The sequence below is a fragment of the Halichoerus grypus genome, chromosome 7, assembly GCF_964656455.1.
Source record: "Halichoerus grypus chromosome 7, mHalGry1.hap1.1, whole genome shotgun sequence".
NCBI classification, from domain to species: Eukaryota; Metazoa; Chordata; class Mammalia; order Carnivora; family Phocidae; genus Halichoerus; species Halichoerus grypus.
In genome coordinates, this window is record NC_135718.1 from 52,384,717 (window position 1) to 52,399,606 (window position 14,890).

Genomic DNA, 14,890 nt, shown 5'->3' on the forward strand with positions numbered 1-14,890 from the left:
TACATACCCTCCCCAATGTCCATCACCCAGCCACCCCATCCCTCCCATCCCCCTCCAGTCCAGCAACCCTCAGTTTGTTTCCTGAGATTAAGAGTCTCTGATGGTTTGTCTCCTTCTCTGGTTTCATCTTGTTTCATTTTTCCCCTCCCTTCCCCTATGATCCTCTGTCTTGTTTCTCAAATTCCTCATATCGGTGAGATCATATGATACTTCTCTTTCTCTGATTGACTTATTTTGCTTAGCATAATACCCTCTAGTTCCATCCATGTCATTGCAAATGGCAAGATTTCATTTTTTGATGGCTGAGTAATATTCTGTTGTATATATATACCACATCTTCTTTATCCATTCATCTGTCGTTGGACATCTGGGCTCTTTCCATAGTTTGGCTATTGTGGACATTGCTTCTATAAACATTGGGGTGCAGGTGCCCCTTTGGATCATTACATTTGTATCTTTGGGTTAAATACCTAGCAGTGCAATTGCTGGGTCATAGGGTAGCTCTATTTTCAACTTTTTGAGGAACCTCCATACTGTTTTTTCCAGAGTGGCTGTACCAGCTTGCATTCCCACCAATAGTGTAAAAAGGTTCCCCTTTTCTGCATCCTTCTCAACATCTGTTGTTACCTGACTTAATTTTATATACTTTTAATTTTCTAAATATATGGGGATTTTTCCAGATATCTTTTTTTTAATTAAAGATTTTATTTATTTATTTGAGGGAGAGAAAGAGAGAGCACAAGCAGGGAGAGGAACAGAGGCAGAGGCTGAGGGAGAAGCAGACTCCCCGCTGAGCAGGAAGCCCGATGTGGGGCTTGATCCCAGGACCCTAGGATCATGACCTGAGCTGAAGGCAGATGCTTAACCCTCTGAGCCACCCAGGCACCCAAAGATATCTTTGTTTTTTATCTATAATTTAATTTTACTGTGGCTAGAAAACACAGTTTGTATGATTTGAACCCTTTTAAATTTATTTTGACTTGTTCTGTGGTCCAGCATGTGATCTATCTTGATAAATGTTCCATATTCACTTGAAAAGATTGTGTATTCTGCTGCTGTTGAGTGTTCTGTAGAATTTTAGTTAGGTTGAATTAGTTGATTATATGTTCAACTCTCCTATATCCTTTGTAGTTTTATGTCTTTGGAGTTTTGTTTTAACTGTTCTTGCCTCAAGTCACATTTCTTGTAACTTTATAATCTTAGTTTTACGTTTATTTATGTTTATGTTTATTTATGTTTATGTTTATTTGTTTGGATTCCATCCTTGAAAGTGATGCTAAGTAAGCATCCAGTTTTTTCTCCATATAGGGATCTAGTTTTCTCAAAATTGTCTATTAAACAACTGTCTTTTCTGTTTTAATTTAAGGTATGTGTCTCCAAGCTTTTTATTCTGTCTTACTGGTCTGATCTTAAAACAATATTGTATTCTATTTATTGCTGTGGTGTTGTAGTATGCCTTAATATCTGATATACCAGGTTCTCCCATTTACTTGCCTTTTTATACCTGACTTACCTATTCATGGACCTTTATTTATCCATATGGATTTTATAGTGTTTATCAAGTACATAAACAATCTAGTTGCAATTTTTATTTGGACCCTACTGAACTTACAAATAATTTTAGGGATAATTAACATCTTTATGTTATTAAACCATTCTATCCAAGTATGTGGAAGGCCTTTCCATATCCTCAGATCATCTGTGTCCTTTATCAAAGTTTTAACATTTTTTTCCAACGAGGCTCTGTTTAAGTAATTCATAAAAACTTTATAGATACCATTGCTACCATAAAGTATCCTATTTTAATTATATTTTCTTGTTGGCTATTGCTGGCATTTTTTTAGTGTATGCTATTGATTTTGACATTTTAGATTTTAGTGTATACTATTGTTTTTTAGATTGAGTTTATATATGATAATCTTGTTAGACTTTTATTGATTTAATAGATTATTAATTCTATTGTTTTTTTTTTCTAGACTATGATTATTATATCATCTGCTATTAACAATAATGATAGGGTTACCTTTTCCCTCCCAATCATCATACTACTCATGTCTTCTCACTATCTCCAATAATATGTTATATATTAGTTGTGGTGGTCAACCGTGTCTTCTTTCCCTTCTTAATGGGAATGAATTTAAAATTTATCAATTAAATGTAAAATATTCTGTCTCACATTGAGGTATTTCATCCATGAACAGACACATCTCCAAAGAAGACATACAAATGGTTAACAGACACATAAAAAAATGTTCATCATTAGGGAAATTCAAATCAAAACCGCACTGAGATACCACCTTACACCAGTTAGAATGTCAAAAACTGACAAGGCAAGAAACAACAAATGTTGGAGAGGTTGTGAAGAAAGGGGAACCCTCTTACACTGTTGGTGGGAATGCAAGTTGGTACAGCCACTTTGGAAAACAGTGTGGAGGTTCCTCAAAAATTTAAAAATAGAGCTACCCTATGACCCAGCAATTGCACTCCTGGGTATTTACCCCAAAGACACAGATGTAGTGAAAAGAAGGGCCATATGTACCCCAATGTTCATAGCAGCAATGTCCGCAATAGCCAAACTGTGGAAAGAGCCGAGATGCCCTTCAACAGATGAATGGATAAAGAAGATGTGGTCCATATATACAATGGAATATTACTCAGCCATCAGAAAGGATGAATACCCAACTTTTACACCAACATGGATGGGACTGGAGGAGATTATGCTAAGTGAAATAAGCAGAGAAAGTCAATTATCATATGGTTTCACTTATTTGTGGAACATACGGAGTAGCATGGAGGACATTAGGAGAAGGGAGGGAAAAATGAAGTGGGGGAAATCGGAGGGAGAGGCGAACCATGAGAGACTATGGACTCTGAGAAACAAACTGAGGGTTTTTGAGGGGAGGAGTGTGGGGGGATGGGTTAGCCCGGTAATAGGTATTAAGGAGAGCATGTACTGCATGGAGCACTGGGTGTTATACGAAAACAATGAATCATGGATCACTACATCAAAAACTAGTGATATATTGCATGGTGACTAACATAACATAATAAAATAAAATAAAATAAAAAACAAAAATAAAATATTCTGTAAGCTTTTTCTAAAACACTTTTATAGAATTAAGGAGGATCCCTTCTGTTCCTAGTTTTCAAAGAATTTTTTCTTCATTCATAGGTGCTGGACTTTATCAAATTCTTTTTCTGCATCAGTTGAAAAAAAAATGATTTTGAACTACATTGATAGATTTCTTTTATATTGAATAATCCTTGCATTCAAGGGATAAATCCTACTTGATTATAATGCATTAATTTTTAATATACCTTTGGATTTGAGTAGCCAAACTTTATTTTGGATCTTTGCATCTATGTTAATGAAATAGCCTATAATGTTATTTTGTCATCTAGTTTTATAATCAAGATTATTAGGCAGTTTTGTTCCTTTGCTATTCTTTATCAACTTATATATGATAGGAATTGATTTTGACTTGAAAGTTTGACAGAACTCAACCAATAAAATAACCAGGACCTGGGTTTTTGGCAGGAAAAAGTGTCCGACTACCATTTCATTTTCTTAATATTTATGTTCTTTATTTCTTATTTTGTTATTCATGGCATTTTATACTTTTTAGGAATTCATCAATTTCATCTGGGTTTTTTAATTTAAAAATTTTATATTAATGAGTTATTTTTAATAGACTTCATTTTTAGAGGAGTTTTAGGTTCACAGCAACGTTGAAAGGAAGGTTTAGAGAGTTTTATACCCCTGTTCCTACACATGTGTAGTCTCTCCTATTATTAACATTCCTGATGACATAAGATGAGAAGTATCTTATCATATGCTTGTGTGCCATTTATAGATCTTTGATGATGTATATATTAAGGTCTTTGGCCACTTTTTAATCAGGTTTTTGTTTTCTTATTGTTGAGTTTTAAGAGTTTTTAGTATATTTTTTAACTGAGATATAAATGACATATAATATTAGTTTCAGGTGTACAACATAATGATTCAACATTTGTACATATTGCAAAATGATCACCACAATAAGACTACTTAGCATTCATCACTTCACACAGTTACAATTTTTTGCTTTTGATGAGAACTTTTAAGATCTACTCTCTTAGCAATTTTCAAATATACAGTAGAGTATTATTAATTATAGTTACCATGATGTACATTACCTAATTTGTTTATTTTTTAACTGGAAGTTTGTACCTTTTGGCCACCTTCACCCATTTCACCTACCCCTATTCCCTGTCTCTGGCAACCATGAATCTGTTCTTTGTATCTATACTTTCAAAGCTGTTTTTTTGTTTTTGTTTTTGTTTATTTTATATTCCACATACAAGTGAGATCATATGGTGTTTGTCTTTCTCTGTCTGACTTATTTCACTTAGCATAATGTCCTCATGGTCCATTCATGTTGTTACAAATGGCAATATTTCGTTCTTTTTTATGGCTGAATAATATTCCATTGTATATATGTACACCACATTTTCTTTATCCATTCATCCATTGATGGATACTTAGTTGGCTTTCATGTCTTGGCTACTGTAAATAATGCTGCAATGAACATGGGAGTGTGCATATATCTTTTCAAGTTATTGTTTTCATTTCCTTTGGATAAATACCCAGAAGTGAAATTGCTGGATCATATGGATATTTCTAGTTTTAATTTTTTGAGGAAACTCCATACTGTTTTCCATAGTGGCTGCATCAATTTACATTCCCAGCCACAGTACACAAGGGTTCCCTTTTCTCCATATCCTCCCCAACACTTGTTATTTTTTGTGTTTTTTATGATAACCATTCTAGCAGGTGTGAGGTGATATCTCATTGTGGTTATGATAGGCATTTACCTGATGATTAGTGATGTTGAGCATCTTTTCATGTGTCTGTTGACCATTTGTATGTCTTCTTTGGAGAAATGTCTATTCAGATCCTCGGCTCATTTTTAAAATCAGATTGTTTTTTTGCTACTGAGTTATAGGAGTTCTTTATATATTTTGAATATTAACTCTTTATCAGATATATGATTTGCAAATATTTTCTCCCATTCACTAGGTTGCCTTTTCATTTTGTTGTAGGTTTCCTCTGCTGTACAGAAACTTTTTAGTTTTGTATAGCCCCACTTGTTGATTTTTGCTTTTGTAACCTAACAATGTGTATCTTGATTATGGTAGTGTTTAATAGAATTTATAAATGGGATAAAATTGCTTAGGACCACACACACACATATACACAAATGCATATGAAAACTGGCAAAACCAGAATGAGGTCTTTAGTGCATTTAAGTTTTGTACCAATATCAGTTTCCTGGTTTTGATATTATACCATACTATAGTTGTATAAGATGTCACCATTGAACAGAAGTTGGTAAAGGGTACATGGGACTATATGCTTTATGTTTGCAACTTCCTGTGCATCTATAATTATTTCAAAATAAAGAGTTAAAAAGTCCTTACAAGTAGCAATTGAGAGCACTTATGTGGAGTCTCAAAATATAAAGCTCCTCGGGCGCCTGGGTGGCTCAGTTGGTTAAGCGACTGCCTTCGGCTCAGGTCATGATCCTGGAGTCCCGGGATCGAGTCCCGCATCGGGCTCCCTGCTCTGCAGGGAGTCTGCTCCTCCCTCTGACCCTCCCCCCCCTCATGTGCTCTCTCTCTCATTCTCTCTCTCTCAAATAAATAAATAAAAAATCTTTAAAAAAAAAATATAAAGCTCCATGTAAACTGAAGACAACAACAAGAACAACCTAAAAAAGGTAATATTCAAAACTTATCATTTCTTGGGGCGCCTGGGTGGCTCAGTCATTAAGCATCTGCCTTTGGCTCAGGTCATGATCCCAGGGTCCTGGGATCGAGCCCCGCATCGGGCTCCCTGCTCGGTGGGAGGCCTGCTTCTCCCTCTCCTGCTCCCCCTGCTTGTGTTCCCTCTCTCACTGTGTCTCTCTCTGTCAAATAAATAAATAAAACTTAAAAAAAAAAAAAACTTATCACTTCTTTATTATTTTACTACATTTTATTATCATCTGTGCTGTTGAAGTTATTTATATATAATTGTATTCTTATATAGAAATACTATGTAATGGTATGCTCTTGTGCATCTCTTCCTAACTCTGCATTCAGTGATGTAACATTGGCTGCTTGAAATCAGCTATGATAGGAGAATTTGTATCATGGAAATCAGCAAACACTACAAACCAGTCTTCAATATATCCAAAACCCATTTATGGAACATTTACCAGCTCATCATTTGATATATAGGAAAACTTCAAGTATTTATAAATTAAACAATATGCTTCTAAATAATCCATAGATCAAAGAAGAAATCACAAAATAGTTTGAACTGAATGATAACAGATAACACAACACTTCAAAATGTGTAAGATGAACTAAATTAGTTCCAAGAGGGAAATTTATAGCTTTAAATACCTCTATTAAAAAATAAGAAAGGTCTAAAATCAGTTATCTAAGATTCTACCTTAAGAAGCTAGAAAATAAATGAAATTAAACCCAAAGTAAGTAAAAGGAAAAAAATAATAAAGATCAGAGTAGAAATTGATGAAATAGAAAGTAGACAAGAATAGAGAAAATTGAGACCAATAGCAGATTCCTTGAAAAGATCAATTAAATAGATGAATATGATTAGAAAAAAAAAAGAGAAGATACATAGTACCAATATCAGGAATGAAAGAGGGGACACCTCTGCAGATCTTATAGATATTAGAAAGATAATAAGGGAAATTATTAATAACTTAATGCCAACAAATTTGAATGTAATGTAAATACCTTGACAGACATACAAAGCTTACTCAGGAAGAAAGAGAAAATCTGAATAGTCCTACTCGCATAAGGAAGTTAAATATAATTAAAAAAGAAAAGACAAAGAAAACTCCAGGCCTACCCCATTCCTACCATAGACTCAGAAAATATAAGAGGGGATACTTCCCACAGTTTGACCATAGTTATCACTGTGATATTCAAAACCAGACAAAGCCATCCCAAGAAGAGTACATATCAATAGCCTTCATGAACCTAGATACAAAAATTCTTAACAAATATTACTACATAAAATTTAGCAATATACATAAAAGATAATATATCCAATTGAATTAAGTTTGTAAGCTTGGTCTTACATTTGAAAATCAATGCAATTTACCACTAGAATAGCTAAATTGTTTTAAAAATTGATAACACTAAGTTATGGCAAGGATGTAGAGTAGCTGGAATTCTCAAACATTTGTGGTGGGAGTGCCAAATGGCAACAGCCACTTGGAAAAGCTGGCAGTTTAAAACTAGTTAAACACACATGTGCCAGCAATTTCACTCCTAGCTATTTACCCAAGAGAAATGGAAACATTGCAAAGATTTGTACACAAATATTCATAGCAGATTTATGTACAGCAGGCAAAACTAGAAACAATCCAACTGCCTATCAATAGATGAAGGTATAATAAATTTTCTCTTATTTACACAATCAAAAACCACTCAACAATAAAAAAGAAACAAATTACTGATACATACAACATGGATGAATCTCAGAAACATTATGCTAAGTGAATAAGCCAGATGCAAAAGAGTACATATTGTATGATTCCATTAAATGAAATTATAGAAAAGGCAAAACTAACCTGTATTGATAGAAAGCAGATTAATGGTTGCCTTGGGCTGGGAGTTGAGGATTAACTTCAAAGAACACAGGGGAGCTTTTTGGGATATTAGAAATCTTTTGTATCTTAATTGTGATGGTGATTACATAAATGTATACATTTGTTAAAATGCACTGAAGTATATACTTAAAAGGGAACATTTTATTATATGTAAATTATACCTCAGAAAAGTTGAATATTAATATTTTTCACTAAGATCATCACTTACTCCTCAATCATCAGTCTGAAGTACTTAACCACTCTCTCCTTCCTGAAATACATGTGGCATTGCCTCCTACATCTCCCAACAGTTTGGGTTTCCTTTGTTAGCCTCTCTTTCTTCTCTACTCATTAGAGGTAATCATCTCCCAATAATATAGTCTTACTTTCTAAGAGCTCACCTGTGCTCACAGTTCCCATTTTACTACTGATAACTCTCAAATTTCTATATTTAGCCCTGACATCCCTCCAGAACCCAGGAGCTGGATTTTTCTACTAGTAAACTCAACTTCTTATCTCCCAAATTGACTCTACATTGCTGTATTAAGCACCCAAGCTCATGATCTCAAAGTCATCCCTGCTTCCTCTTCCTTTCTAGATTGAACTTCCCCCATCCCTATTTCAGGTTAATTCTCAAGACTATCTGGTTCTCTTTCAAAATGCTCCTTGCATCTTCCCTTTAAACTTCCACTACTCTTCATTACCATATATCTAGATTGTTGTAACAGCCTTATTACAAACCTCTTTGTAGTACCTCTGTACTTTTTTCTCCTTGCTACATAGCACTGCTAGAGTAATCTTCATATCACTTTCATTTTCTAATTTTTCTGTTCAAAACTCTTCATTGTTTTCTCCTTTTGTCTACAAAAGAAAAATCCTAACATTAAAATGTCGGTACAGTCTAGCTCCAACCAGTCTTTCCCTTAATTTTCTCTATGTAATCCTCAATACCCATTAAAATAATTAGCTCACTACTTCTGTGCTTTTTCCAATAGCATGCTCTCAGCCTTAAATGCCCCTCCCCCTCTACCTATCCAACTTCCAGCCATTTTTCAAAGCCATGTCTTTTGCTCTAGCTGAGGGTGACCTCTTCTGATTGGGAGCCAACTGGCACTGTTCATTTCCTGCCTGGCATTGCTTTTTATTTTTACTCATCAAACATTTATTTATTTGAGAGGCAGCAAGACATGTTCAAGAGCTTCAGCAAATTATTTAACTTCTCTATGATTCACTTTGTTTAAAGGAGCATAGCGAATGTTGTGAAAAATAAATGAAATTATACATTAAGGTTTTTAGTACAATTTTTAGTACAATTCCTGGCATACAGTCATGCTCAAATATAGCTACTTAAAATGATGATGATGGTGATTTTTGGACACTAAGATGAACAGAATTCCTGTCCTTCAAGAGTTTTAATTTAATCTAAAAATATATTAACCTTCTCATTCAGATTCGTGACATTCTGGGCTTAGCAAATAACTTTTATAATAGGTATTTGTTTGACATTGTTATGACTTAGGCTAGCAGCAGGGTTAGACCTAGGGGTCATAGTTGTAGAAGCTGTGCTGTCGGTTTAGCTTGTACTCTTTAAATTATTCAGAAATAGAAAAAGTCTGGGGCACCTGGCTGGCTCAGTCAGTGGAGCATGTGACTCTTGATTTCAGGGTCATAAGTTCAAGCCCCATATTGGCTGTAGAGATTACTTAAAAATAAAATCTTTAAAAAATATATAAAAAGTCTATAAAACAAGTCTGTCCATGCAATATTTAGGAAATATGTTTCTTATGCTTTGAAAATAATTGTATTTTATCTCCTGTAATAACCTTTTAATATCAAATGTAGGAAGGGTCTTTTTTTTCCTCATTAAAGTTTAATCAATTTAGGACCAGGAGCTCCATCATCCATTCTAGATGACTTTCTTGAAGAATCTTCCAAACTGCAGTCTGACTCACGAGAACACATTTTACCCACACAATCTCAGGATCCAACTGTCACCCAAAAACCATCCAACATACCTCTCAAGGAGATACCAGTGAAAAAAGGTACTTAGGAATAAAGATTTCCACTTGAAAGAAGGGCGTAAACAAACTAGACAAGGATGAAAACTCTTATGATTACCAAAATGGCAATCTTAACTTGTTTAAAGTTTGTCATATTGCCTAAGTTCCTTCATATGAGGCTAGGCTCTGATAATCCTAACTCAGTTGTGCAACCCTTTCAATAAGCAAGGATTTATATTTAGCTCAGAGAAGTGGCTAACTATAGACTTACGATTTTCTAACAATGATTCTTCATTTTTAGAATATCTACAGGTTGTGTTTCACATCCAGGAACCATTTAATTTGGTTGTAACTTGCATTTGGAACCACCAGTAGACTAACCTTGAGAACTTTTGAGATCTTTGGGGACCACTGCTATAAAGGAATCTGTTGCTTTTCAGATTATAACCTCTCTCATATATTAGATTAGAATACTCTCCTTGCTCATTGGTAGTAATGTAGCTCACTGTCTGAGCTTCTGACATTTTTTTTCCTTTAAATCTAATCATCTATTCTTTTAATAAAATGTTTTCAGAAACATCAAAATGTCAAGATTCATCAACGTTTTTGCATCCTAGCCCTCATGGTGTTTCCCAAACTCCTGCCACCATCTTCATGGAGACCATACGTTTCTTGATGAAAGTCAATGCTGTTCAGGTCAGAATATTTGGAAAAGGGCAAGTAGATGGAAAAATTTTAGTGAACTGCTTATTCAATCCATAGTGGTATCTTTCTAAGCTTTAATATGTATGATGAAGAAATCAAATATGCTTTTGAGAGCACACTATAGGTCTAATGGTGTGAACATCCAAATGTGAACCACTCTCTACAGAGAGCATCAGAACACCTCACTGCAAACTGCTCCCTCAGAATACCAGCAGAGCAAAATTGAACTCTAAAGGCTTATGTAGCCTGATGTCACAATAAAGTGACTCATATTATGTGAGTGTTGGGGGTTCACAGGCACCTAATCATATCTTTCTTCCTTTCTAGGTTGTAAACAATTAGCTACATGGTGCTATGTAGAGAATAAAAATATTAAATTTTTTTTATTTGTATAACTGGGCTGGAGATGTGACTAGCCTCAGATTTGACTTACCCATACAGTCATAGGTGGAACTACTGGAGAATTTTCCCTCCTGCCAGAGAACAAGAGCATCCTGTGAGGTCTACCTACCACATGGGAAATAAGAAATATATCCATGAAGCAAGCAGTAGGAGAGAGAGTAAGATCCAGGAACCAGGAGAGTTGGCCCTGATCCTACAGAGTGCATGTTCCACTTGAGGGTGGCAAGCTCAAGAAAGGGCAAGAATTATGACCTGGCTAGGAGTGGGCCACATTAAATAGGAACTTTTAACACATTAACTTTTCCCAATAGAGAAACATTTCTGTCTCCTGGATTAAATAAATCACTATTCCCCACCTCCCCATGCAAAGAGCCAGAAATGTAGGTAGAGGGAACAGCTCCAGAACCTCCTTCCACTATTTTTCTAAGAAGGTATAAGTGTTAATGGGAGTTTCTATAGTATAGGCTAAGATGGGAATGGAGGGAGAAGAAAAGTAGGGCTTCCCCCTCTGCTTAGCAAGTACAACTGACTTTGTTAAATTTGCAAGCCTTATATAGCATTATAAACAAAGAGTAGCCCAAAGTATAAAACTGGAGAACATAGATGAGAGTTTGTCAGAAACAAGAGTTTCTAAGATCCCAAGTCTAGAATTTCAGAAAGGGAGGTTTTGCCTCACTAAGTTTCCTCAATAATTACACCTGCCTGAATATGTTACCTCTTGTGTCAGTAGAGTGGTTGATGAAATGCTTTTGTCTGCTGCATAACAAATACATGCAAAAACTCATCTAGTATGCTGACCAGGAGGACCAGAATTGTGCAGTACTGCAGATTTTTCACTTGGAAATGTCTACATTTGGTGACTAGGTGAATAGCTGGTAATGGAACCATGATGTGCTGAATCTTCATAATTCACCTCTAACCTTTTGAAGTTCATATAATTTCATTCTATAATATGTTTCTTATTCATTATTATCAGGGACATAATATTCAACTGCAAGAGCTATGGAACTGACACAATGCAGCTATTTATATATTCCTTATAATCTGGTTTTTCCTTGTAGTATGTGCACAGAGTGCTTGCACATGAGCTGTTATGCCCTCAAGGAGGCCCCAGCTGTGAGTATTACTTGGTGCTGGCCCAGACACACCTTCTCAAGAAGGACTTTGCCAAGGCAGAGGAATACCTTCAACATGCAGCCCAGATGGACTATCTGGTAATAACTTTTGCTAGAACCTCTTGAGTATAGTTTGGAGGACGGGCAAGCAGGCTTTCTTAAAGGTTGTGATGCCATATCACAGGTAGATTTCTGGTTACCGGAGGTGGAGGTCATCAACTTATAGTAAACTCATCTATTTCCTTCCATCTGTTTTTCTCAAGCAGTTATGAGTTTTACAAAGAGCAGAGAAAAAGATAAGGCTAACTCTTTAGCAGATAATTGATCTATTTCAAGTTTTCTGGACTTCTTCTATTTTCTTATTGTGAACATTCTCTTGGTTATGTTTGAATATTTTTCTTAATATTTACCCCAAGGACAAAATATTTTTGAAAAATGCAAGAAAGAAATGAGGGAGCAGACCTAGAAAAATACCAGTGCAACGGAATGGCCCTCTTTCTAATTGAGTGCTATTAGAAAAAGAAGAAGGACTTAGTCTAATTTTAAATGTTAAATAAAGATCATTAATGGACTTTTAAATACCACCTCATCCCAGGTACTACTTGTTCTTTACTTTCTCAGAACCCTAATGTCTGGGGCGTGAAGGGCCATCTCTATTTTCTAAGTGGAAATCATGCTGAGGCCAAGGCATGCTATGAGCGAACCATTAGTTTTGTAGTGGATGCTTCTGAGATGCACTTCATCTTCCTGCGACTGGGGCACATCTATCTGCAAGAGAAAGAGGTGAGGGACAGAGGATGGAGAGTAACCATGTAAATAAATCAGGTCATGGTCTGGGACCCGAATACAGTTCAAACATTAACATCCATCACACAGTAATATGATATTGATACATATTACATACAATATTGATACATACATACAATACATACATATTACAGTAACACAGTAATATGATATTGATACTTTTATATTCCAAAGATAAAGTGATTTGACCAACACTAGATAAACTAGTAATTAATAGAAGCAGGATTCAAAACCAGGCACTCTAATATTGGAGTCTGTGGTTTTAATCATTATGATACTAAAAAGTTGTGTAGAACTCAATAAATGTTATTGTAGTTAATATTTAAGCTAACTTTCTTTTATTAGCAGTAGTAGAAACATTCTTACTTGACTTAACTAATGGAAAATGTCAAAAGAACTTCTTCAAACTTCTTCCTCAACATAAAGGTTTATATTTAATCCAGCTAAGGCTAACCCCATTCCACAGGGAACTCTAACCTGACTCTTTAGCAATTACTCTCCATATTTTAGGAATCACCCTATGACCTTCTAAAAGAAACTTTCTGTTATGCAAAATTTCAAATACATACAAAGTATAGGCACCTGGGTAGCTCAATCGGTTAAGCATCCAACTCTCCACCTCAGCTCAGGTCTTGATCTCAGGGTTGTGAGTTCAACCCCTGCACTGGGCTCCATGCTGGGCATGGAGCCTACTTAAAAAACAAAAAACAAAAAGAACCCCAAATACGTACAAAGTAGACAGAATAGTAGAAATGAACCAACATGGACCCATCATCCTATATCAACAATTATCAACATTCTGCCTTTTGACTTCGTGCTTTTGTTTTTACTTCATTCCATTTCTACCCCCAGAACACCCAATTATCTTTCTATTTAAAATAAAGGGATGCGTGGTGGCTTAGTCAGTTAAGTGTCTGCCTTCGGCTCAGGTCATGATCCCAGGGTCCTGGGATAGAGTCCTGCATTGGACTCCTTGCTCAGTGTGGAGTCTGCTTCTCCCTCTCCCTCTGCCTGCCGCTCCCCCTGTTTGTGCCCTCTCTCTCTCTCTCTGTCAAGTAAATAAATAAAATCTTTATAAAATAAAACAACAGCAGCAACAAGAGGTTGCATTGCCTTATAATTTAAGTATGAAGGCCCATAGGCTTAAGAGCGAAAAATCATTATCCCATTGCAGTGAAGTAAATAAGAAGTTTTCTTTCTGACATCATTGCAAGCTGCATCTGAACCAAGCTTCTGACATACATAGTCACTGGGCAAGCAATTTCACTAGGCAAGCAATTTTTAGCCAATTTGCTGAGGCTTACGTATAGTTACATCTCTCATATTGTAGATGCAAGATAAGAAGTTGTCTAATTCGTTTGGAAGTTTGTTTTTTGAGTTTTTCTGAATGTTTCCTGTATTATTCAGCACTAAAAAGAGATAAATTAGCAAACCATGAAGAAACATAAAGGAAGCTTAAATACATATTACTAAGTCAATGTAGCCAATCTGAGAAGGCTACATACTGTATGATTCCAACTGTATGGCACTCTGGAAAAGGCATAACTATGGAGACAGTAAAGAGATCAGTGGTTTTGAGGGGTTGGGGAAGGGAAGTGATGAATAGATGGAGCACAGAGGATTTTTAGGGCAGTGAAAATACTCTAATAATGGATACATGTCATTATACATTTATCCAAACCTATAGAATGTATAATACCAAATATGACCATGGACTTTAGGTAATGATGATGTATCAATGTAGTTTCATCAGTTGTCACAAAGGTACCACTCTGATGGGGGATGTTGATAATGGGAGAGAGTAAGCATGTGTGGCAGCAGGGGGTATATGAGAAATTGCTGTACTTTCCTCTCAATTTTGCTGTGAACCTAAAACTGCTCTAAAAAAACCTTGTGCCTTAAAAAAAACAAAACAAAATAGTTTAAGGGCTCATTTAACTTAGATTGGTCTTGAGTACAACTACAGAAACCCCATGACTATCCTAGCAATATAGCATTTGAAACTTCCAGAAGAACAATAGCTTAGTGGTGCTTTCTTTCTACAGTACGAAAAGGCAAAGAAAACCTACCTGCAAGCCTGTAAGAGATCGCCTACATGCCTTACCTGGCTAGGACTGGGAATATCCTGTTATCGGGTAAGAGGATGAAGGCTCAAGACTAGGCCTGTGAATAGAGCTGACCTTGATTCCTTAGTCTTCCAAGCATCCTAGGAGTT

The 14,890-nt window shown here is 35.6% G+C and overlaps 1 protein-coding gene across 9 annotated transcripts in view; it reads left to right on the top strand.

The window, feature by feature from the left end:
* CFAP70 (cilia and flagella associated protein 70) overlaps positions 1–14,890 on the top strand; it is a 110,541-nt gene that overhangs the window by 88,497 nt on the left and 7,154 nt on the right. For 8 of the 9 annotated variants that reach the window (XM_036114138.2, XM_036114139.2, XM_078077578.1 and 5 more), the window contains 5 exons: positions 9,530–9,688; positions 10,221–10,342; positions 11,815–11,967; positions 12,490–12,651; positions 14,721–14,810. In XM_036114138.2, the coding sequence (XP_035970031.1) occupies positions 9,530–9,688; positions 10,221–10,342; positions 11,815–11,967; positions 12,490–12,651; positions 14,721–14,810 (686 nt within the window). The remainder of the gene's footprint in view (positions 1–9,529; positions 9,689–10,220; positions 10,343–11,814; positions 11,968–12,489; positions 12,652–14,720; positions 14,811–14,890) is intronic. The other variant, XM_078077580.1, reaches the window with a different exon arrangement.